Raw genomic sequence first — 22,704 nt, 5'->3', positions numbered from 1 at the left:
AGACTCAAAATCAAAGGCTGGAGGAAAATCATTCAAGCAAACAACACCTTTAAAAAAGCGGGGGTGGCCATACTAATATCAGATGACACAAACTTTATACTCAGAAAAGTTGTAAGGGACAAAGATGGATATTATGTACTAATCAAGGGATTTGTACAGCAAGAAGAAATCACTCTCCTAAACATATACGCACCGAATGAGGGTCCAGCAAAGTATTTAATACAATTGTTGACAAATCTGAAGAAGGATATCAATAATAACACAATAAGTGTGGGAGACCTCAACACAGGCTTGTCAACACTTGATAGGTCAACCAAATGGAAACCCAACAAAAATATACTAGACCTGAAAAGAGAAATGGATGAAAGAGGCCTAGTAGATATATATAGGGCACTCTATCCTCAGAAACCTGGATACACATTCTTTTCCAATGTACATGGATCATTCTCCAGGATAGATCACGTGCTGGCACATAAAACATACCTCCATAAAATAAAAAAGATAGACATTTTGCAGACTGCCTTTGCTGACCACAAGGCTCTGAAGTTAGATGTGAATTGCAAAGGGACACAGAAGAAAAAATTTAACACCTGGAAGTTAAACAGCCTTATACTCAATAACCAGTGGGTCCGAGATGAAATCGAGGAGGAAATAAAAAGGTTCCTGGAAACAAATGACAATAAAGACACAAACTATCAGAACTTATGGGACACAGCAAAAGCAGTACTGAGAGGAAAATTTATAGCTTTGCAAGCACACATCAGGAAGGAAGAAGGAGCTTACCTGAGTAGCTTAGTGACACAGCTAATAGAACTAGAAAGTGCTCAACAAAAGGACCCAAAAATAGGGAGACAGAAGGAAATAACAAAGCTGAGAGCAGAAATCAACGAAGTGGAAACCCAAAAAGCAATCTGAAAGATCAACGAAAGCAGAAGTTGGTTCTTTGAAAAAATAAACAAGATTGATAGACCATTGGCAAAACTCACAAAGCAAAAGAAAGAGAGAAACTTGATAACACGTATTAGAAATGAAAAGGGGGAGATCACTACAGATACTGCAGAGATTCAAAGGGTATTCAGAGAATACTTTGAGAAACTCTATGCCACTAAATATGAGAACCTGGAAGAAATGGATAAATTTCTGAACTCATATAACCTTCCACGGTTGAATAAAGAAGAGGTAGCATATCTAAACACCCCCATCACTATTGAGGAAATTAAAACTGTATTCAAAAATTTACCCAAAAACAAAAGCCCAGGCCCTGATGGATTCACGAATGAATTCTTTCAAACCTCTCAAGAGGAACTACTACCAATTCTGGCCAGGCTCTTTTATGAAATCGAAAAAACAGGAATACTTCCAAATAGCTTTTATGAAGCCAACATCACCTTAATACCAAAACCTGATAGAGATGCTGCCAAAAAAGAAAATTACAGACCAATATCCCTGATGAACACAGATGCAAAGATCCTCAACAAAATTCTGGCGAACAGGATCCAGTGCCTCATCAAGAAGATCATTCACTTTGATCAAGTAGGTTTCATCCCAGGAATGCAAGGCTGGTTTAACATCCGTAAATCTATCAATATAATACACAACATAAACAACAACAAAAATAAAAATCACATGGTCATATCAATAGATGCAGAAAAAGCATTTGATAAGGTTCAACACCCATTCTTGATGAAAACTCTCAGCAAGATAGGAATAAAAGGAACCTTTCTCAATATAGTCAAAGCCATCTACCAGAAGCCAGTGGCAAATATTATCCTTAATGGAGAAAAACTAAAATCCTTTCCTCTAAATTCTGGTACAAGACAAGGCTGTTCTCTCTCACCACTCCTATTCAACATAGCACTGGAAGTACTTGCTATAGCGATTAGGCAAGAAAAAGATATCAAGGGAATCCAGATAGGAAAGGAAGAAGTCAAGATCTCACTGTTTGCAGATGACATGATACTCTACTTAGAAAACCCTAAAGACTCTACCAAAAAGCTCCTAGAAATAATAGATTTGTATAGCAAAGTAGCAGGCTACAAAATTAACACACAAAAATCAATGGCCTTTTTATACACTAATAATGATAGGGAAGAAATGGACATTAAGAAAACAATCCCATTCACATTAGTTCCACACAAACTCAAATATCTTGGAGTCAACCTGACTAAAGACGTGAAGGAGCTATACAAAGAAAACTACAAAACACTGCTCCAAGAAATAAGAGAGGACACGCGGAAATGGAAACACATACCATGCTCATGGATTGGCAGGATCAACATCATTAAAATGGCAATACTTCCAAAAGCATTGTACAGATTTAACGTGATTTCTCTGAAGATACCCATGACATTCTTCAAAGAAGTGGATCAAATACTTCTGAAATTCATCTGAAACAACAAACAACCTCGAATAGCTAAAGCACTCCTTGGGAAAAGGAATATGGGAGGCATTACTTTCCCCAATTTTAAGTTGTATTACAAAGCAACAGTTATAAAAACAGCATGGTATTGGAATAAAGACAGACCCTCAGATCAGTGGAATAGGCTTGAGTACTCAGAGAAGGTTTCTCAGACATATAACCAACTTGTTTTTGATAAAGGAGCAAGAAATCCTAAATGGAGCAGGGAAAGCCTATTCAACAAGTGGTGTTGGCACAACTGGTTAGCCACTTGCAAAAAAGCGAACTCAGACCCACAGCTAACACCATGTACAAAGGTAAAATCCAAATGGATTAAAGACCTTAATATCAGAACTGAAACTATAAGGTATATAGAACAACATGTAGGTGAAACACTCCAGGACATTGAGACTAAAGGCATCTTTAAGGAGGAGACAGCACTTTCCAAGCAAGTGGAAGCAGAGATAAACAGATGAGACTATATTAAGCTGAAAAGCTTCTGCATCTCAAAGGAAATAGTGCCCAGAATACAAAGGCCACCCACTGAGTGGGAGAAATTATTCACCCAATACACATCAGATAAAGGGCTAATATCCAAAATTTACAAGGTACTGACAGAACTATACAAGAAAAAAAAACAACTAACCCCATCAAAAAATGGGGAGAAGAAATGAACAGACACTTTGAAAAAGAAGAAAGGCAAATGGCCAAAAGGCACATGAAAAGATGTTCAACATCACTAATCGTCAGGGAGATGCAAATTAAAACTACTATGAGGTACCACCTCACGCCACTGAGATTAGCACACATCACAAAAAAGGAAAACAAGCAGTGCTGGCGGGGATGTGGAGAGAAAGGAACTCTTTTTCACTGCTGGTGGGAATACCGTCTAGTACAACCTTTATGGAAAGCGATATGGAGATTCCTTCACAAACTGGAAATTGAGCTTCCATACGATCCAGCTATACCACTCCTTGGAATATACCCAAGAAACACAAAAATACATTACAAAAATCCATTCCTTACTCCTATATTCATTGCAGCGCTATTTACAATAGCCAGACTCTGGAAACAACCAAGATGCCCTTCAACAGATGAGTGGCTGAAGAAACTGTGGTACATATACACAATAGAATACTATGCAGCCATCAGGAGAGATGAAGTCATGAAATTTTCCTATACATGGATGTACATGGAATCTATTATGCTGAGTGAAGTAAGTCAGAGGGAGAGAGAAAGACGCAGAATGGTTTCACTCATCTATGGGCTTTAAGAAAAATGAAGGACATTTTTAACAGTATCTCAGAGACAAGAGATGAGGGCTGGTAGGTGCAGCTCAGGACATGCAGCTCATCACATAGAGTGATGAGTGCAGTTGCAGAGATGACTACACTGAAAACTATCATAACAATGTGAATGAATGAGGGAAGTAGAAAGCCTGTCTCGAGTACAGGTGTAGGGGGGTGGGGAGGAGGGAGATCTGGGAAATTGGTGGTGGGAATGTTGCACCGGTGAAGGGGGGTGCTCTATACATGACTGTAATCATACAACTATAATCATGTTTGTAATCATGGTGTTTAAATAAAGATAAAGGGAAAAAAAGAATATAAAAAAAAAGAAATATCATACAACCAAAAAAAAAAAAGAAACACCTTGAAAAAAATCTTTCACTCCTAATAATATTTGAGAGAATGTAACATATCAGTAGATTTATAAGGGGAAATGATCTCCACAAAGTGCATGATGGAGAGTCAAGGTTAGCGATACCCTTAAAAAAAAACAACCTATATATAAAAATAGAGCTAGAGGCTGAAATGATAGCTGAAACGGCTAGAGCTAAAATGACAGCATGCATTCTCAACTCATCAAATTTGAACACTTATACTCATTTCTTTTAAGGACATTGCTAAGTCTCATGGGGCACAAGTAGTAGGGTGCTTGTCTTGCATGCAGCTGATCTGAGTTTAATCCTGGGCATCTCATATGCCAGCCCCCACCACCCACCTCCGAGCCTGTCAGGAGTGATATTCGAGTAAACCTTGAGCACTGCCAGGCTATAGCCTAACAAGAAAGAAGAAAAGAGAGAGAGAGCCAGAAGAAAGAAAGAAAGAAAGAAAGAAAGAAAGAAAGAAAGAAAGAAAGAAAGAAAGAAAGAAAGAAAGAAAGAAAGAAAGAAAGAAAGAAAGAAAGAAAGAAAGAAAGAAAGAAAGAAAGAAAGAAAGAGAGAGAGAGAGAGAGAGAGAGAGAAGAGAAAGAGAAGAAAGAAAGAAAGAAAGAAAGAAAGAAAGAAAGAAAGAAAGAAAGAAAGAAAGAAAGAAAGAAAGAAAGAAAGAAAGAAAGAAAGAAAGAAAGAGAGAGAAAGAAAGAAAGAAAGAAAGAAAGGAAAGAAAGAAAGAAAGAAAGAAAGAAAGAAAGAAAGAAAGAAAGAAAGAAAGAAAGAAAGAAAGAAAATAAAGAAAGAAAGAAAGAAAGAAAGAAAGAAGAAAGAAAGAAAGAAAGAAAGAAAGAAAGAAAGAAAGAGAAAGAAAGAAAGAAAGAAAGAAAGAAAGAAAGAAAGAAAGAAAGAAAGAAAGAAAGAAAGAAAGAAAGAAAGAAAGAAAGAAAGAAAGAAAGAAAGAGAAAGAAAAACTACTAAGAATTTTTATATATCAGTTCTGTGTCCTGAACCTCTCCTGAGTGGGCTGAGAAGGGCCCAGCAAAATCATTCTCCTACAGTTGCCCAGGCTAAGAAGCCAAGGAAGACTGATTCTGTGAGTGAAGACAGGCTATCAGTGGTAACTTGCAGAAAGGCAGATCCTTTGTCTGTGAAGTCAGTTGGGAGGGATCTGCCCCTGCTGAGTGATTAACAATTGGGAGAGACTGTGCATGTCGCTTGTGAGTGTTTCTCTACTGTTCTATGTCCTGAACCTCTCCTGGTGGGCCAAGAAGGGCCCAGCAAAATCGCTCTGCTCCTGAAGAGCATGGCCGCTCTGCTTTGCTTTGCAGTCGCGCGCGCTCTTTCTAAGGAATGAACCCCACCATAACACGCAGAAAAAATCACACTACCAGTGTGGGGACACCTCGCAGGCAAACACCATACACAGAGAATGAAGATGATAGCTCTGATGACCCAAAAAATACCAAACATCTGATTATCCTCTCAGATAAGGACTTTAGAATAGAAATGTGAAGGATCCTCATGGAAATCAAAGAAAATATAGCTCTAGCTCAGTGGTCGGCAAGCCTCGGCTCACAAGCCACATGCGGCTCTTTACACTTTTTAATGCTTCTCTTCTGTGTGCCAGGCGGCCACTCCAGGAGTCAGGACTCTGCTCCTAGCCTCTGTCAGTGCCCGCTCTGTGTGCAGCCCCAAAAGAGTTAGTCAGGGATTTTAGAAACAAAGAAGAAATTCTAAAAAAAAAAAAATTAAAGAGTTGCCATTGTCTGCTAAAACAGTGAAGGATAGAACAGCCAAAAAGTCTTCCAATATAACCAACCAACAATTTGATGATCTTAAAGTGGTTTCAGCTTTATCAATAGCAGTTAACGAGTCTTGTGACTTAAATGATACAACTCAAGTTTCACTTTTTCTAAGAGTTATGTCAGCTACAGGTCCTAAAGAAGAACTTTTAGGATTATTGCCACTGAAAGGTCAAACACGAGGAGAGGATATAGCAAATGCTGTAACTGGTTGCATTGAAAAATATCATATTCCACTTGATAAAATCATCTCAAATGCAATAGACGGGGCAAAAAGTATGACTGTTGCTAATATGAAAGAAAAAACTAGTCACGAGATACTTACATACCATTGCATCAGACATCAAGAAGCACTTTGTGCACAGACATTTCCAGAAAAAAATGTGCAAAGTCATGGAATTGGTGAGTAAGATGATCAACTCCATTGTAGCCAAAGCTCTTCATCATTGCCAGTTTAAAGAATTTTTAGTTGAAATGGAGAGTGAGTACACAGATCTTCTGCTGCATAACAAAGTACGTTGGTTATCAAGAAGAAACACTTTGAAATGCTTTGCTTCCTTATTATCAGAAATCAAAGCATTTTCCTTGAGAAGGGTGTTCACTATCCAGAATTAACAAACGATCAGTGGATTCAAAAACTGTATTTCATGTTGCATGTTACTTCACATTTAAATCAGCTTAATCATAAACCACAGGGGAAAGGAAACACAATTTTTTTAATGTTAGAAGTTATTTCATTTGAAAACAAATTATCTGTTTTTGCTCAAGAATTTGACAGAGAAACTTTGATTCACTTTCCAAGCCTGTTGAAACATTGCCAAGAAAATAATTCTGATATTGGCATTATCTATTTTAAAACAGCACTTTTAAATATGAGGGAGCTTTTCTCAAGAGGTTTCAGGATTTCAGAAATATCAAAGTGACGTTGGCCTTTGTTAAAAAAAACATCTGGATGCACTGTAACATAATTAAATTTTTCTCCCTTTAATATCGACATTGGCAACTTTGAAATGCAATTGCTGGATTTAAAGAACAAAGAACTGTGGAGCTCAAAATTTGAATGTCTTTGTGCTAATTTAGAAAGATTGGAAAAACACATATGTAAACACAGCACAAGTGGTCTACTTTGAAAGACCTGGAGAAGGAAGATATGTTGATTTTTAACACCTAGAATAGTATTCCAGACTCATATAATCAACTAAAAAAGCTAGCAATGCTGTTCTTTCCTTGTTCGGGGCTACATATTTATGCCAACAATCATTTTCAAGCATGAATCTTATCATGAGTAAATTGAGAAATCGTCTCATCGATGAGAATGTGGAATCATGCCTAAAATTAAAAACAACAAGATACAAACCTGACTTATTCAAATTATCCAAGGAAATGCAAGGCCAATGTTCATATTAGTGTTTGTGACTTTGTCAGTCATTGTCAGGATGTAATTTTCTCTGCATTGTAAGGCAAATTTTACATTTAACGTTATTGATAAATAATATTATTCTAAAGTTTTTGTATTATTAGTTGTGTTATTTGTATCCTCACGACTTATGTGGATACTTGCATGCAGAATATTCACAATAAAAACTTATCAAAACTAAAAACAGTGTACCATCCTATGTATTTTCGGTTTTAAAAATGTGGCTTGTCTCTGAGATCCACTCAGGAAAGTGGATCAATGATGAAAATAGTCAAATTTGAGCATCAGAAGGATCCCCATCCACTGGTGTGTGATCTCCAGTTTTGAGAAGCAACAATACTGTAGTGTGTATTTGTGTGTGTTTGTCTGTCTGTCTGTCTGTCTATTGATGGAGGGAAGGAAGTGTATGTGAAGGGGCTTTGTGTGCACATGTGCATGTTGATCAGTTCTGAACGATGATGATCACCTTTCTTATGACCTTTATTGTCATGAAGATTCTACACTTGATCTGAGCTCAGGAAAGACAAATAAAAATAGAAAAAAAATGTGGCTCTCAAAATAAATTTCAATCGTGGTTTTGGTGAGATTTGGCTCAGTTGAAAAAAAAAGGTTACCCACCACTGCTCTAGCTGAACAGAACAAAAATACAGAAATCAGAAAACTCCAAACAGAAATAACATATTTGAAAAAATATGGTAGCTGAACTGAAAAACACAATAGAAAACCTCTCCAGCAGGGTAACAGCAGCCAGGGACAGAATCAGTGAACTGGAAGATCAAATGCAGAACAACTCCATACAGCAGAAGAGACTGGAAAAGAAACTAAGGCAAATGATCATTCAATGGAAAAAGTACTCAAAGAATGTGAACAGATGAAAGTAGAACTCTTTGATAAACTCAACAGAAACAACATTAGAATCATTGGAGTCCCAGAGACCCAGAAAGGGGATCCACAGGAAGAATCAACAATCAAAGACATCATCACAGAGAAACTCCCAGAGCTAAAGACTGCATGCGATAAAATCTTACATGCCCAGCTAAAAGAGACCTAAATATAAACACCCCAAGACACATCCTAGTCACAATGACGAATCCTACAGACAGAGATAGGATACTGAAAGCAGCAAGATTAAAAAGGAAAATTACATTCAAAGGAGTATCCATAAGATTTTCAGCAGACATGTCACAAGAAACTCTCAAGGCCAGAAGACAGTGGTGGGATATTGTGACAAGACTGAATGAAATGGAGGCTTCACCTAGAATACTGCACTGAGCCCAACTCACGTTCAGATTTTAAAGAAGCATACAGAGCTTCATGGATAAGCAACAGCTCAGAAACTTTACAGATGCAAAACCAGCCATAAAGGAAAAAACTGAAAGGTCTACTTTAAGTCAAGACAGACTAACAGACACACCAAACGTATACACAAGATGACATTAAATCCCATGACAATCATCTCTCTCAATGTTAATAGAAAGAGACAGAGTGGCTAAATGCATGGCAAAAATAAATCCAATGTTCTGTTGATTACAAGAAACAACCTGAACAGTCAGAACAAACATAGACTCAAAATCAAAGACTGGAGGAAAATTATCCAACGAAATAACACCCTTAAAAAAGCTAGGATGGGGGGCCGGAGAGATAGCACAGCAGTGTTTACCTTGCAAGCAGCCAATGCAGGACCTAAGGTGGTTGGTTCAAATCCCGGCATTCCATATGGTCCCCCATGCCTGCCGGGAGCTATTTCTGAGCAGATAGCCAGGAGTAACCCCTGCGCACAACTGGGTGTGGCCCAAACACCAAAAAAAAAAAAGCTATGATGGCTGTATTAATATCAGATGACACAAACTTTAGACTCAGAAAAGTTGTAAGAGTCAAAGATAGACACTTAGTACTAATCAAGGGATATTTGCAACAGGAAGAAATCACACTACTAAACATATACATATCCAATGAGAGACCAGCAAATTATGCAATAAAATGTAATAAATAATACAATCATTGACAAATTTGAAAGAGGACATCAATAATAACACAATAATTGTGGGTGACCGCACACGGTCCTGTCAACACTTGATAGGTCAACAAGGCTCTAATCCAACAAAAATATACTTGCCCTGAAAAGAGATCGGAAGAAAGAGGCCTAGTAAATATATATAGGAAATTTATCCCCAGTAACATGGATACACATTCTTCTCCAATGTACATGGGTCATTCTTCAGGATAGACCACATGCTGGCACATAAAACATACCTCCATAAAATCAAGGGAATAGATTTTTGCAGACTATCTTCGCTGACCACAAGGCTTTGAAATTAGATGTGAACTACAAAGGGACACAGAAGAAAAATGTTAACAACTGGAAATTAAACAGCCTGCTACTGAACAATCATTGGGTCTGAGATTAAATCAAAGAGGAAATCAAAACTTTCCTGGAAACAAATGACAATGAAGGCACAAACTTTCAGACTCTATGGGATGTAGCAAAGCAATACTGAAAGGAAAATTTATAGCTTTGCAAGAACACATCCGGAAGGAAGATGGGGCATACCGTAATAGCTTAATGATGCAGCCCATAAAATTAGAAATGATCAACAAAAGGAACCAAAAATAGGGAGACAGAAGGAAATACCAAAGCTTAGAGCAGAAATCAATGAAGTGTAACCCCCCCCACAAAAGCAATCCAAAAGATCAAAGAAAGCAAAAGTTGGTTCATTAAAAAAATATACAAGATTGATAAACCATTGGCAAAACTCACAAAGAAAGAGAAACTTGATAACCTGTATTAGAGATGAAAAGGGGGAGATCACTACAGATATTGCAGCTTCAAAGGGTAATAAGAGAATACTTTGAGAAACACTATGCCACCAAATATGAGAATCTGGAAGAAATGGATAAATTCTTGGACTCCTATAACCTTTCAAGGTTGAATAAGGAAGATGTAGCATATCTAAACACCTCCATGATCATTGAAGAAATTAAAACAGTAATCAAACATCTGCCCCAAAAACAAAAGCCCAGGCCCAGATAGATTTACAAATGAATTTTTTCATACCTTTCAAAAGGAACTACTACCAATCCTGGCCAGGCTTTTTCATGAAATTGAAAAAATGGGTACACTTCCAAATAGCGTTTATTAAGCTAATATCACCTTGATACCAAAACCAGTCAGAGATGCCATCAAAAAAGAAAATTTTACAGACCAGTATCCCTGATGAACACAGATGCAAAGATCCTCAACAAAATCCTGGCAAATAGAATCCAATGCCTCATCAAGAAGATTATTCACTATAATCAAGTAGGTTTCATCTCAGGAATGCAGGGATGGTTTAATATCTGTAAATCTATCAACATAATACACAACATCAACAACAAAAAATATAAATCACATGATCATATTAATAGTCACAGAGTAAGCATTTGATAAGGTCCAACACCCATTCTTGATAAAAAAAAAAAACCACTAAGAAAATGGAAGGAACCTTTCTCAAAATAGTCAAGGCCATCTACCACAAGCCAATGACAAATATCATCCTCAATGGAGAAAAACTAAAAGCCTTCCCTCTAAATTCTGGTACAAGACAGGGCTGTCCTTTCTCACCACCACTATTCAACATAGTACTGGAAGTACTTGCTATAGCCATTAGGTAAAAAAGATATCAAGGTAATTCAGATAGGAAAGAAGAAGTCAAACTCTCACTGTTTGCAGATGACATAATACACTACTTAGAAAATCCTAAAGACTACCAAGAAGCTTCTAGAAACAATAGATTCATATGCAAGGTGGCAGTCTACAAAATTAACACACAAACATCAATGGCCGTTTTATACACCTATAATAATAGGGAATAAATGGACATTAAGAAAATGGCCCAATTCACATTAGTGCCACACAAATTCAAATATCTTGGAATCAATTTGACTAAAGGCATGAAGGACCTAAACAAAGAAAATTATAAAACACTGTTTCAAGAAATAAGAGAGGACACGTGGAAATGCAAACACATACCCTGATCATGGATTTGCAGGTTTAACATCCTTTAAATGGCAATACTCCTCAAAGCATTGTACAGATTATATGCGATTCCTCTAAAGATATCTATGACATTCTTCAAAGAAGTTGATCAAACACTTCTGAAATTCATCTGGAACAATAAATACCCTCGAGTAGCTAAAGCATTCCTTGGGAAAAGGAATATGGGAGGCATTACTTTCCCCAACTTTAAACTGTATTACAAAGCAATAGATATCAAAACAGCATGGTATTAAAATAAAGACACACCCTCAGATCAGCGGAATAGGCTTGAGTACTCAGAGAATGTTCACCAGACATATAGTCACCTAGTTTTTGATAAAGGAGCAAGAAATCTTAAATGGAGCAAGGAAAGTAGTGTTGGCACAATTGGTTAAAAACTTGTGAAAAAGTGAACTCAGACCCCCAGCAACAACATGTATGAAAGTAAAATCCAAATGGATTAAAGACCTTAATATCATACCTAAATCCATAAAGTATATAGAACAACATGTAGGTAAAACACTCCATGGCATTGAGACTAAAGTCATCTTCCAGGAGGAAGCAGCATTCTCCAAACAAGTGGAAGTAGAGATAAACAGATGGAAATATATTAAGCTGAGAAGCTTCTGCACCTCAAAGGAAATAGTGCCCAGGATACGTGAGCCACCCACTGAGTGGGAGAAACTATTCACCCAATACTCATCAGATAAGGGGCTAATATCCAAAATATACAAGGCTCTGACAGAACTTTACAAGAAGAAAACATCTAATCCCATCAAAAAATGGAGAGAAGAAATGAACAGACACTTTGATAAAGAAGAAATACAAATGGCCAAAAGCATATAAATAATGCTCCACATCATTAATTATCAGGGAGATGCAAATCAAAACAACTGTGAGGTACCATCTCATGCCACAGATATTGGCGCACATCACAAAGAATGAGAACAAGCAGAGCTGGCTGGGATGTGGAGAAAAGGAACTCTTATTTACTGCTAGTGGAAATGCCATCTAGTCAAACCTTTATGGAAAGCGATATGGAGATTCCTCCCAAACCTGGAAATTGAGCTCCCATATGATCCATCTATACCAATCCTAGGGATAGACCTAACACAAGAATACAATACAAAAATCCCTTCCTCACACCTTATTTATTGCAGCACTATTTACAATAGCCAGACTCTGGAAACAAGCAAGATGCCCTTCAACAGATGAATGGCTAAAGAAACTGTGGTACATATACACAATGGAATATTATGCAGCACCTCTGTCTGGTTTTGGTATCAAGGTGATGTTAGCTTCATAAAAGCTATTTGGGAATGTTCCCATTTTTTTCAATTTCATGGAAGAGCCTACCTAGGATTGGTAGTAGCTCCTCTTGAAAGATTTGAAAGAATTCATTAAGAAATCCATCTGGGCCTGGGCTTTTCTTTTTGGGCAGATGTTTGATTACAGTTTCAATTTCCTCAATAGTGATGGGGTGTTTAGATATGCTACATCCTCCATACTTAACTGTGGAAGGTTATAAGTGTCCAAATTTTTTTTCCATTTCTTCTAGGTTCTCATGTTTAGTAGCATAAAGTTTCTCAAAGTAGTCTCTGATTACCCTTTGCATCTCTGCAATATCTGTCGTGATCTCCCCCTTTTCATTTCTAATATGGGTTATCAGGTTTCTCGCTCTCTCTTTCTTTGTGGGTTTTGCCACCAGGAGAGGTAAAATCATGAAATTTTCCTATACATGGAATCTATTATGCTGAGTGAAATAAGTTAGTGGGAGAGAGATAGACACAGAATAGTCTCACTCATCTATGGGTTTTAAGAAAAATAAAAGACATTTTTGTAATAATCCTCAGAGACAAAGAGAGGAGGGCTGGAAGGTCCAACTCATGACATGAAGCTCACCACAAAGAGTGGTGAATGCAGTTCAAGAAATAACTACACTGAGAACTATCATAACAATGTGAATGAATGAGGGAAGTGGAAAGTCTGTCTAGAGTACAGGTGGGGGGTGGGGAGGAGGGAGATTTGGGACATTGGTGGTGGGGTTGTTACACTGGTGAAGGGGGCTGTTCTTTACATGACTGAAACCCAACTAAATCATATTTGTAATCAAGGTGTTTAAATAAAGATATTAATAAAAAAATTCTATGTATCAGCACCGGTACCTCCCAGTATTATTACCAGTATTATCTCTCAGAATTATTACCAATGACCCCTTAAGACAACTCTCAGGGGTCTCAAACTCGCGGCCCGCAGGCTGTTTGTGGCCCTTTGTACATTTTGTGGCCCTTCCCTAGAGGAATCTTTTTTTGTTTTGTTTTGTTTTAGTTGTTTAAGTTACACCCCCCAATGTTCAAGGCTTACTACTGACTTTGCACTCAAGGGTCATCCCAACTTTGCCTCCTGCGGACCCCAGGTAAATTGAGTTTGAGACCCCTGACTGGCTGCTGAGGAACCTCTCCCCAAAGAAAACAGAACTGAAGTTCCAGTGTAAGTCTTTGGGGTAAACAATTCGGCTTGTGTTGACATTATTTTCATTATTCAACCTGCATTTAAAAAAACTGTTCTCTGTCTTATTATCATTAGAAAGTGAAGGTTCTTAATGATGTCTTTGTGATGTTGACATCAACATTGTCAAGTCACCTTTTTACTCTGAATCAGCTCTGTGGAATCCCACTGGGAGAAAGAAATTAGGCTCAGTATCAGAACTCACTTGTGCTTTTAGCCACTAGGCAGACCTTCTGCGAACTCGGTTTTACACATATTCATCTGTTTGAAGGATGATTATAGACAGTACTCTGAAAAATGATTAAAGGCAACCCTTGCTTGTACTTCCAAGGATATAACAATAACAAGTACTAACTTTAACCCTCAAAAAGAACCTTATTTCTGTATTTTTGTTCTAAAACTCTTTAATCTGGGAGACTAGGGGAATTTCCAGATGTGCTCAGGTGTGATGGAGAAGTTGCAGTATGCCAGTCTCCTCAACCAGCTGCAGAGAGTAAAGGAGCAGTCCCAGACGATCAATCAGGCAATGGCCGAGTTAGCAACCGCTCCCTATCTGCAGGACATCAGTCCACAGGAGGCAGAATTGGTAAGTACCTGTTTTTTCTTGTTTAAGGCTTGCAAATGATGTAATCTGCAAAACAACAACAACAAACTGGGCCAAAGCGATAACATAACGTGCAAGGCACTTGCTTGCACTCAGCTGACCCAGGTTCTATCCCCTGTATCCCATATGATTCCCCAAGCCCACCAAGAGCAATTCCTAACTGCAAAGCCAGGAGTAATCCCTGAACACCTCCAGGTTTGCCCCCCCCCAAAAAAAAACCAACAGAGGCCCGAGTGATAACGCTGCGGGTAGGGCATTTGCCTTGTATGTGGCTGACCCAGGTTCAATCTCCTGCATCCCTTATGGTTCCCCCATGCACCCAAGGAATGACCCCTGAGCTCAGAGCCAGAAGTCACAGGAATCACCCCTGAACACTGACTACCCAGAGTGGAAAAAAACCAACAACAATAAGTTGTGGTAACAAATGTAGCAGAAGGCAAACTTTCCAACCTCATGAAGTTTTTTAATGAAGATGAGAAAATATAGAAAGGTGTTACATGTGTATTGTATGCCCACACTGACTTCCATTAATTTTTTAGCCAGAATTTTATGATGTATAAAAAACATGGAAAGGGGTTGATTAGTCCTATTGTGTATCGGGCTTTTCGCTTTAAATGAAGTAAAATGCTGATAATAAATTTTTTCTTACACTTTCAGATCTGTTAACATATGATTCTCTTGTGTGAAAAGACAAAAGAGTAATTGTGGTATAGAAAATTAGTTAACCCTACAAAGTAGTTTTGAAAATTTTCTTATTATAGCACTTCTTGAGTCACATATGTTAACTGCATCAACACCTACTCATGAGAGGGGGCAGAGAGAGAATATAAATGAGCCCTGGTGAAGTGATTCTTGCTGGATCATAGTATGAAAGAAATTCAACTACCGACAACTTTTTTTTTTTTGTTTTTCGGCCACACCCATTTGATGCTCAGGGGTTATTCCTGGCTAAGCCCTCAGAAATTGCCCCTGGCTTGGGGGGGACCATATGGGAACCGGGGAATCGAACTGTGGTCCTTCCTTGGCTAGCGCTTGCGAGGCAGACACCTTACCTCTATCACCACCTCGCTGGCCCCTATCAACAACTTTTTAACATTGCATCTCACAGTGATTTAATATAACTAAACAGAATTGACTAAGTAATTCTAATCTCAATAACGTAGCCAGTCAAAAACCAGTTGAATGAATAGCTCACAGAAACAATCTTCAAGCAGAAGAATATATTATAATCACAATTAATTTTAGAAATAATACAATTTCATTTGAGAAACAATCACAAATTTTGTGCTGGCCTTTCAAGGTAAAGCAACACTACTCCATAGGTATGCTAATATGTTATAGGGAAGAGCTCTTTACTTAGAGGCTATAATTGAAGAGAGCTAAAACTAATTATAGACTTGAATTGAATTCACATAGCAAGGAAGAGAACAGCCAAACTGATCACCTGTAATTTTCAGATAACTTAAGGAACTCTCCCCTTTGAACTTTTAAAGTTGTAACAAATTAGCCAATCAAGAAATGAACTGCCAGCATTTATAATGTTCACCAGAACCTGTTAAAAGGTATTAAATAAATACTGATATTCAAAGTCAGTATATAAAATGAATTAATCAAATAATAAAATTATATATAATAAATATAAATGCTTTCTAAAAGTCCATTAATAAAGGAATTATTGAGTCAAAACTACCAATAATTCTTTGGATGTCTCTCTTCGTGTGCACAGAAATGCCTTGAAAAAAATCTGTTTATCCTTCAGTTCACAAGACCTTCAGGAGTATAATGGACACAGAGTCTTCAAAGAGCATATTATAGTTGATTTTAAATGATTAATGCTCCTCTAAGAGGAAGCAAGGAAAACGTTAATTTAGGAAGTTGGCATAATGTTGATTTCATCTTCATAAGAAGCATTTTCAAGATTAAATGAACATTACTGGGAAGTTTCTGCCCTTAGATCTTTGTAACAATATATATGCAGTTTCTTTTTTTTCTAAAATACTTTTATTTCAAAATATATACAAAGGCCACTAAATTAGCCATAATGACATAGTAATTTTATAAATGTTAGTTACTAGAGATAAAATAGTATAGCATTTTACTATTTGAAACCTTATACAGGATCATGGAACATTTTCATTTCAATTGCCGCTTTAAAAAATGGATATGAATATGCATGCATAGGACAAATATTTTAAGTCATTTACCTTCAAGATAATATCCCACCTAAAGTAATATAATTTGCTTTTTAGATTTTAATTATGATTTAACCTAGAAAGTAATAACAGAAGCTGGAACAATAGCACAGAGGGTAAGGCATTTGCCTTGCATGCCGCTGACCTGGGTTTGATCCCTGGCATCCCATATAGTCCTTCCAGGAGCGATTTCTGAGCACAAAGCCAGGAGTATTCCCTGAGTGCTACAGGGTGTGTGTGTCCCCCTCCAAAAAAAGAAAAGAAATACATTATACCCTATATGGAGCTTAAATAAACAGTAACTGCACAATAGAAAGAGTTTGAATGACTCAACTCTGCCTACCTGCTTACCTACTTAAGCTCTGCAATAGCTAAAGTGCAGGAAGATTATACTGTTTGATGACACGGTGAACTGAAATGGCATTGTTCTCTTTTAAAGCACTTTCTTTTATAACTTTGATTATGCATGGCTTGATGTGGCTTCCTTACTTTGCAGTCACAAAATACCTTGTATTTATAGGATTGCTTTGAACTGGAATACGACATTTTGGGCAAAGGGTAGAATTCTCTTAAACTTGCATTTTGCATTAATTTTTGCGTTAATTTTTAGAGTTTTCATTTTTTAAGTAAACAAAATGCAGTGTACTAAAAAAAGTAAACTTGGTGATTTTGAAATTTTAGGTAAGAATAGTAAAAGAATATAAATGAGCTAGATCCTTTAAGAGGCAATAAAACAGCACAATTTTAGTATTGTCCTCTGGTGAGCTTTTGCATAATGCCTGGAATTATGATACATTAGCCTCAGGAGAAAAATACTAAAACGCGTTCATGTACTACATGCTATTTCCTGAGAGAATTAACTACCGCCTTCATTCTTTACAGCCTAAATCTGTTTTTACAAAACATCAACACTTACTACATTAAAACCTATATGTTTCCTACAAATTTTCAAGTAGAGTCTTTTCATTGTTTCAATTTTTATATCTGCAATAATATGTGGTAATGACTGAAGCAAAGATGAGGTGGCAGTGTTCATCGTCAGAAAGATGAGTAATAAAATCATCAGCGTACAAATGATTTTTTAATTAGGTTTTAATCTGTGTATTTAGAGGAGTTATTTCTGTATGAATTCCACACTGATAATTTTTATCTTGGTGCCACAGCTGCAGTCACTAATGGCAGATGCTATGGACACCCTTGAAGGAAGAAGAAATGATAAAGAACGTGTGTGGAATACAATCCAAAAGGTAAAACTTTCCAAGCTGAAGGAAAAAAAAAAGACATATTATTCTCAGAGAGAAATGTCCCTCATGGGTCAAATCTATTTGAAAGATAAAAAGAAAAGTTCTTATGGTGGTTTTAGTGGTTGTTTTTGTTTTAATGAATGCAGCTCTCTTTCTCAAAGTATAGCCAAACTCAAATATGGGTTTATTTAATCTGTTCCCTCAGGTCTGCTTCTTTCCAACTGTTTGTGTCATATCCTTTCATGGATTTCCTTATGATGCTCATTTGAGTTTCCTGTTCTCACTCTCTACTTCTTTGCTATTGGCTGTCACAGATTTTTTAAACCCTTCTTCAATATTTGAATTCACTCCCCAACCTTTCCTTCAGCTTTCTGTCACATGAGAAGTGATGGCTCCATTTCTGGAGTCTACTTAGATGCTAACAGCATTGATGTTTTGAGGTAGCAGCAGCTTAGATGTTAGCAGCAGCCATACTTTACTGCCCTATCTATCAAAGTTTGAAGAAAACACCAAACACTCCTAGAACTCAGGAGGCATGTGCTGTACTACAGAATCCCCCGACAATGGAAGGTGAGTGATGGTCACCCTCCAGGTTAGCTAAAAGTAATTAATACTGACCATTCTACTCTGTACAGTCTCCTCAATCACTGTAGGAATCCACAATGGGGAACTGTAATCAAAAGATACAAGAAAAATAATCCAAAGAAACTTCCATTTAAGAATAAAGTTGAGTGAAGCAGACACTTGGGTGAAAGGTGTGGTTCTAGAATAGTTCATTTTATGAAATTTTGCTAAAAATAGTGTGTACCCCATGGTTCCCAAAATATAAATAAATAGATTTTAAAGGTCACTAAAAAAGTAACATTCATGAAGGATTCTGGCACATCTGAGAAAATGTGTGTCTTCTACAACTGATGCAGAGGTCCTCTCTATGATAGATGCTTAAAAGGAACACAACTGAACTCAACAAATATTTATCGAACATCTATGCCCAATATAAGAGGTGGTATTGGGCTGGAGAGACAATATATGAGTCTACCTGCTTGCCTTGTATCCTCCTCATTCTGGTTTGAGTCCATTGCATCACAGATGGCTCCTTGAAAACCTTTCTCCTATAAAGTAATAAAATAGCAAAAGTAGCAAAAGGAACAGGCAATTTTATGTAAATGCCATTGAACAAGATAAACACAGCAAAGAACTAACTATAAGTTAATTGTTTGGAACATTGGTGATGGGAATGTGGCACTGGTGAAGGGGGTGTTCTTTACATGACTGAAACCCAACCACAATCATGTTTGTAATCAAGGTGTTTAAATTAAGATATTAATTTTAAAAAGTGTAATCAATGTATTACAATAGTAAGAGCATATAAAAAGTTAATTGAATATTGTTTTTTTTAAAAAAAATGGATGGGCAGAGACAAAGACATAATACACTAGGCAAAGCATTTGCCTTGCACATGGTCTACACAGGTTCAATACTAAGCACCACCAAATATGATTCCCAAAGCCTTGCAATGAGTAATCACTGAGTATAGAGAAAAGAGTAATTCTGAGCATTTCTGGCTGAGAATCAAAACAAAATAAAATAAAAAGTTGATGAGGGGGTGTGAAGGAAAGCTAGGACAATGGTATAAAGTGCTTACTGTCTGTGCACCTGACCTGTCTTTGAACCCTGGAATCACATCTCTTCTCCTGAGTGCTGCCGGGAGTGATCCCTAAACACAAAGCAGGAATAAACCATAGCTAGGAATAGCCCAAAACAAAGTGATACCTCACACTCCGTGAAAATCAACTGTGGAATATAATCTGATCTGGGAGGCTTAAAAAGTCACCTGGAGAAAGTGATACTTATACATTTAAAGGCTATGTGACAGTTAATCAGGTGAGAAAGGAGATTTCTAAACAGATGGAAGAGTCAGTACCAAGAATACAAAGAAATCACGACATATTTGAAAAATGACAAAGGAGCCAGACACATATTTCAAAATGAAGTACAAAGGCAGAAAACAAATCACACAAGGACTTATAAATTATGTGAAGGATTGGAATATTTCTGAAAGTATTGATGAGAAATATTTTTGAGATAAATCCTAGAGCTGCCATGGGGATATAAAATGAAGGGTGTAGGAGGTCATTTAGATGGCCATAGCTTGATCTACTGTGGCAGGCATAGATAAAGATGGAGTGCAATAGACAGACAAGAAATTAGGAGCCGGGTTGATGGGGTTTTTGAAGGCATATAGAAGTTGAGAGAATAGAAAGAAGATACTTGACTTGAGCCATTTGGCCTGGGGATGGGGATACATTTCCTGGTGCCATTACTACAACAGAAATAAAATGTCAGAGCAGCTTTTATTTCCTTTTTTTCTTTTCCTTCTTTTTTCTTTTATATATATATATGTATATCTATATACATATATATATATATATATTTGATTTTGGGGTTTGGGGCCACACCCAGCAATGTTCAGGAGTTACTCCTGGCTCTGCACTGAGAAATTACTCCTGGAAGGCTCCATGAACCTTGAGGTCTTCAGGGATTAAGTTCAGGTCAGCTGTGTTTAAGGCAAATGCCCTACCTACTGTACTATATAGCTCTGGCTCCAAAGCAGACTTTTTTAGGTTTTTATTTTGGAGAGGGGGAGACACCCAGCAATGTTCAGCAGTTCCTCCTGACTCTGCACTCAGAAATTAATCCTTACAGGCTTAGAGGACCATGTGGATGCCACAGATCAAACCAGGTCACCCTGTGTGAGCTAAACACCTTATCTGCTGTGCTCTCAACTCACACCCCGATCAGATGTTTGACTAAGAATATAAACTCCTTCAGTTAGAACATATCAACTATGGTGGAATTTAGGAAAAAAGTAATTAATAAAAAGGACGGTTAAAAAATTATGAACTTGGTAAAAAAAAAAATTTAAGAAGTAAGATCACTCTCTTCTGTCACAAAATGAAGCAATTAAATACAACATCTACCTTAACTTGGGACTAAGGAACCAGAGAAGAGGTTGTAATTACTAAAACTTAGAAATGTGGAGTAGGAGAACTTTTAAGTCAGTACTCATACCTACCACCTATACATGTCTAGCAGGAGATGTTCAGCTTTTGTTATTGTCTCTGAACTTGGAAGAAGGGTTTTGAAGGAATAGGACCTAGACTCTAGGTCTAGACTAGGCCTCTAAGCTACTACTGGCACTGTTATGAGGTGAGAGTGGTATGAAAGTAATTATGCAACCCTGAAAAGAAAACTGGAAATAAGTGGTACTGAAGAATATTTCAAGAAAAGAGGTTTGCTAAAGGGCTACTCTTAGGGAACCAAAGCTGACTGGGTTAGCAGCAAAAAATCTACATATCCTTCCTTTTCTCTTTGTCCTTTCAGTCGCCTCTCTGTCGCCCCCTCTTGAAAGTGATAACTGCCTAGTTTTCACAACATTAATTATAGATGTGTGGGTTTTGAATTGAAAGACTATCAGCTCAGTGAACCTTGAACACAGAACCAGGAGTAAGGCTTGAATACCAACTTGTGTAAAGCTCAAAAAATGTATATAAATAAGCTGAAAAAATTAAAGATAATAAATTATTTAAAACAAAGTTTGGTAAAATACAAAATATATGCCAAAATAGGCCAAACATATTTGTAATAAAATGTATTGCACAGGCCTATGTCATTCATTTACAGTATGTTTCTTTTATTGCCTTGGCCTGATTGAATATTGCCACAAGGACAATATAATTCTCAAAGTCTAAAATATTTACTATCTGACAACATCAGAAAAAGTTTGTAGTATATGACTTAGGGACTTTCTCAAAATATTTGAATTTGTGCCATAAATACTTGCATTAACGAGGTAGGAGCAATAGCACAGTGGTAGGGTATTAGCCTTGCATCTGGCTGACACAGAACAGACCTGGGTTCAACCCCTGGCATCCCATATGTCTCCTGAGCCAGGAGCAATTTCTGAGCACATAGCCAGAAATAACCCCTGAGAGTCACCTGGTGTGCCCCCCCAAAAAAAAATATATATATTTTTTTGCATTAACAACATGAAAGAAATGAAACATGAAAATTAAAAGAGAGAGATTCTGGGTTTTCTTTAACCTGTGTATATCTATAAAATCACCAATTCAACTGCACTTTAAACTGATATTTTTGATGGCCATGTTCATAGGATCATTTAGCCTGTGGCTTCTAGCTTTGCTCCTACTGCAGTTATTTCTTGCTGCAATGAACACCAAATATAGGAGCTTATACAAATTCAGTGTTATATTATACAATTATCTGGATTTGCTGGACTCAGCTCAGTGGTTCATGCTCAGTGTTTCTCATGCAAATCAGTCAGATACCTTTTGTTCATGGAGTTAGAATCCTCTGAAGGTTCAAATGGCTCCACTCCAAAATGGCCCTCTCACATAACCAAGAGTTGAAACAATCAACTGAAACAGTTGCCTGGTGTGCTTTAATATGGTCTCTCCATGTGAATAAGGCTGGATTTTAAAAGAAAGTGTTTCAAGAGAAAGGATGCAGAAACTATCAGTCACTATAGTCATTAAAAGGATAGACACAGAACTGCCATAATAATCCCCCTATTGTCTAGTGCTTAAAATTATCACAGAGCAGTCCAGATTCCCACTTCTTCATAGAAGAGTGAGAGATGGAAATAATGATGACTTCCTTATAGACTAGTTCCAGCAGCAGATCTTCAGTTTTGTGCCCCAGGTTAGAAAACATTCCTACTGTAAGCAAGCAGAGAAGACAGTGACTAGTAGTAATGTCAAGATTCTCAAGACCTCTGAGATCAGAGCACTGTAGAGCCAACTACTGGGTATCTAGAAAGACTCACTGGTGAGCAGCCAATCTTCCC

The 22,704-nt window shown here is 37.3% G+C and overlaps 1 protein-coding gene and 1 non-coding gene across 2 annotated transcripts in view; both read left to right on the top strand.

Annotated features, from left to right (window-relative positions):
• SPATA16 (spermatogenesis associated 16) overlaps positions 1 to 22,704 on the top strand; it is a 278,777-nt gene that overhangs the window by 214,181 nt on the left and 41,892 nt on the right. The window contains exons 8-9 of the mRNA XM_049775243.1: positions 14,219 to 14,383; positions 17,757 to 17,840. Of these exons, the coding sequence (XP_049631200.1) occupies positions 14,219 to 14,383; positions 17,757 to 17,840 (249 nt within the window). The remainder of the gene's footprint in view (positions 1 to 14,218; positions 14,384 to 17,756; positions 17,841 to 22,704) is intronic.
• Positions 7,528 to 7,603, top strand: LOC126012661 (small nucleolar RNA U2-19). The gene has a single exon (XR_007497090.1). It is a non-coding gene; the product is annotated as a small nucleolar RNA U2-19 (small nucleolar RNA).

This window comes from Suncus etruscus, chromosome 6 (assembly GCF_024139225.1).
Source record: "Suncus etruscus isolate mSunEtr1 chromosome 6, mSunEtr1.pri.cur, whole genome shotgun sequence".
In the NCBI taxonomy this organism is placed as follows: domain Eukaryota; kingdom Metazoa; phylum Chordata; class Mammalia; order Eulipotyphla; family Soricidae; genus Suncus; species Suncus etruscus.
Note: the sequence above shows the minus strand (reverse complement) of the source record. Positions and strands in the feature narration are given on the sequence as shown.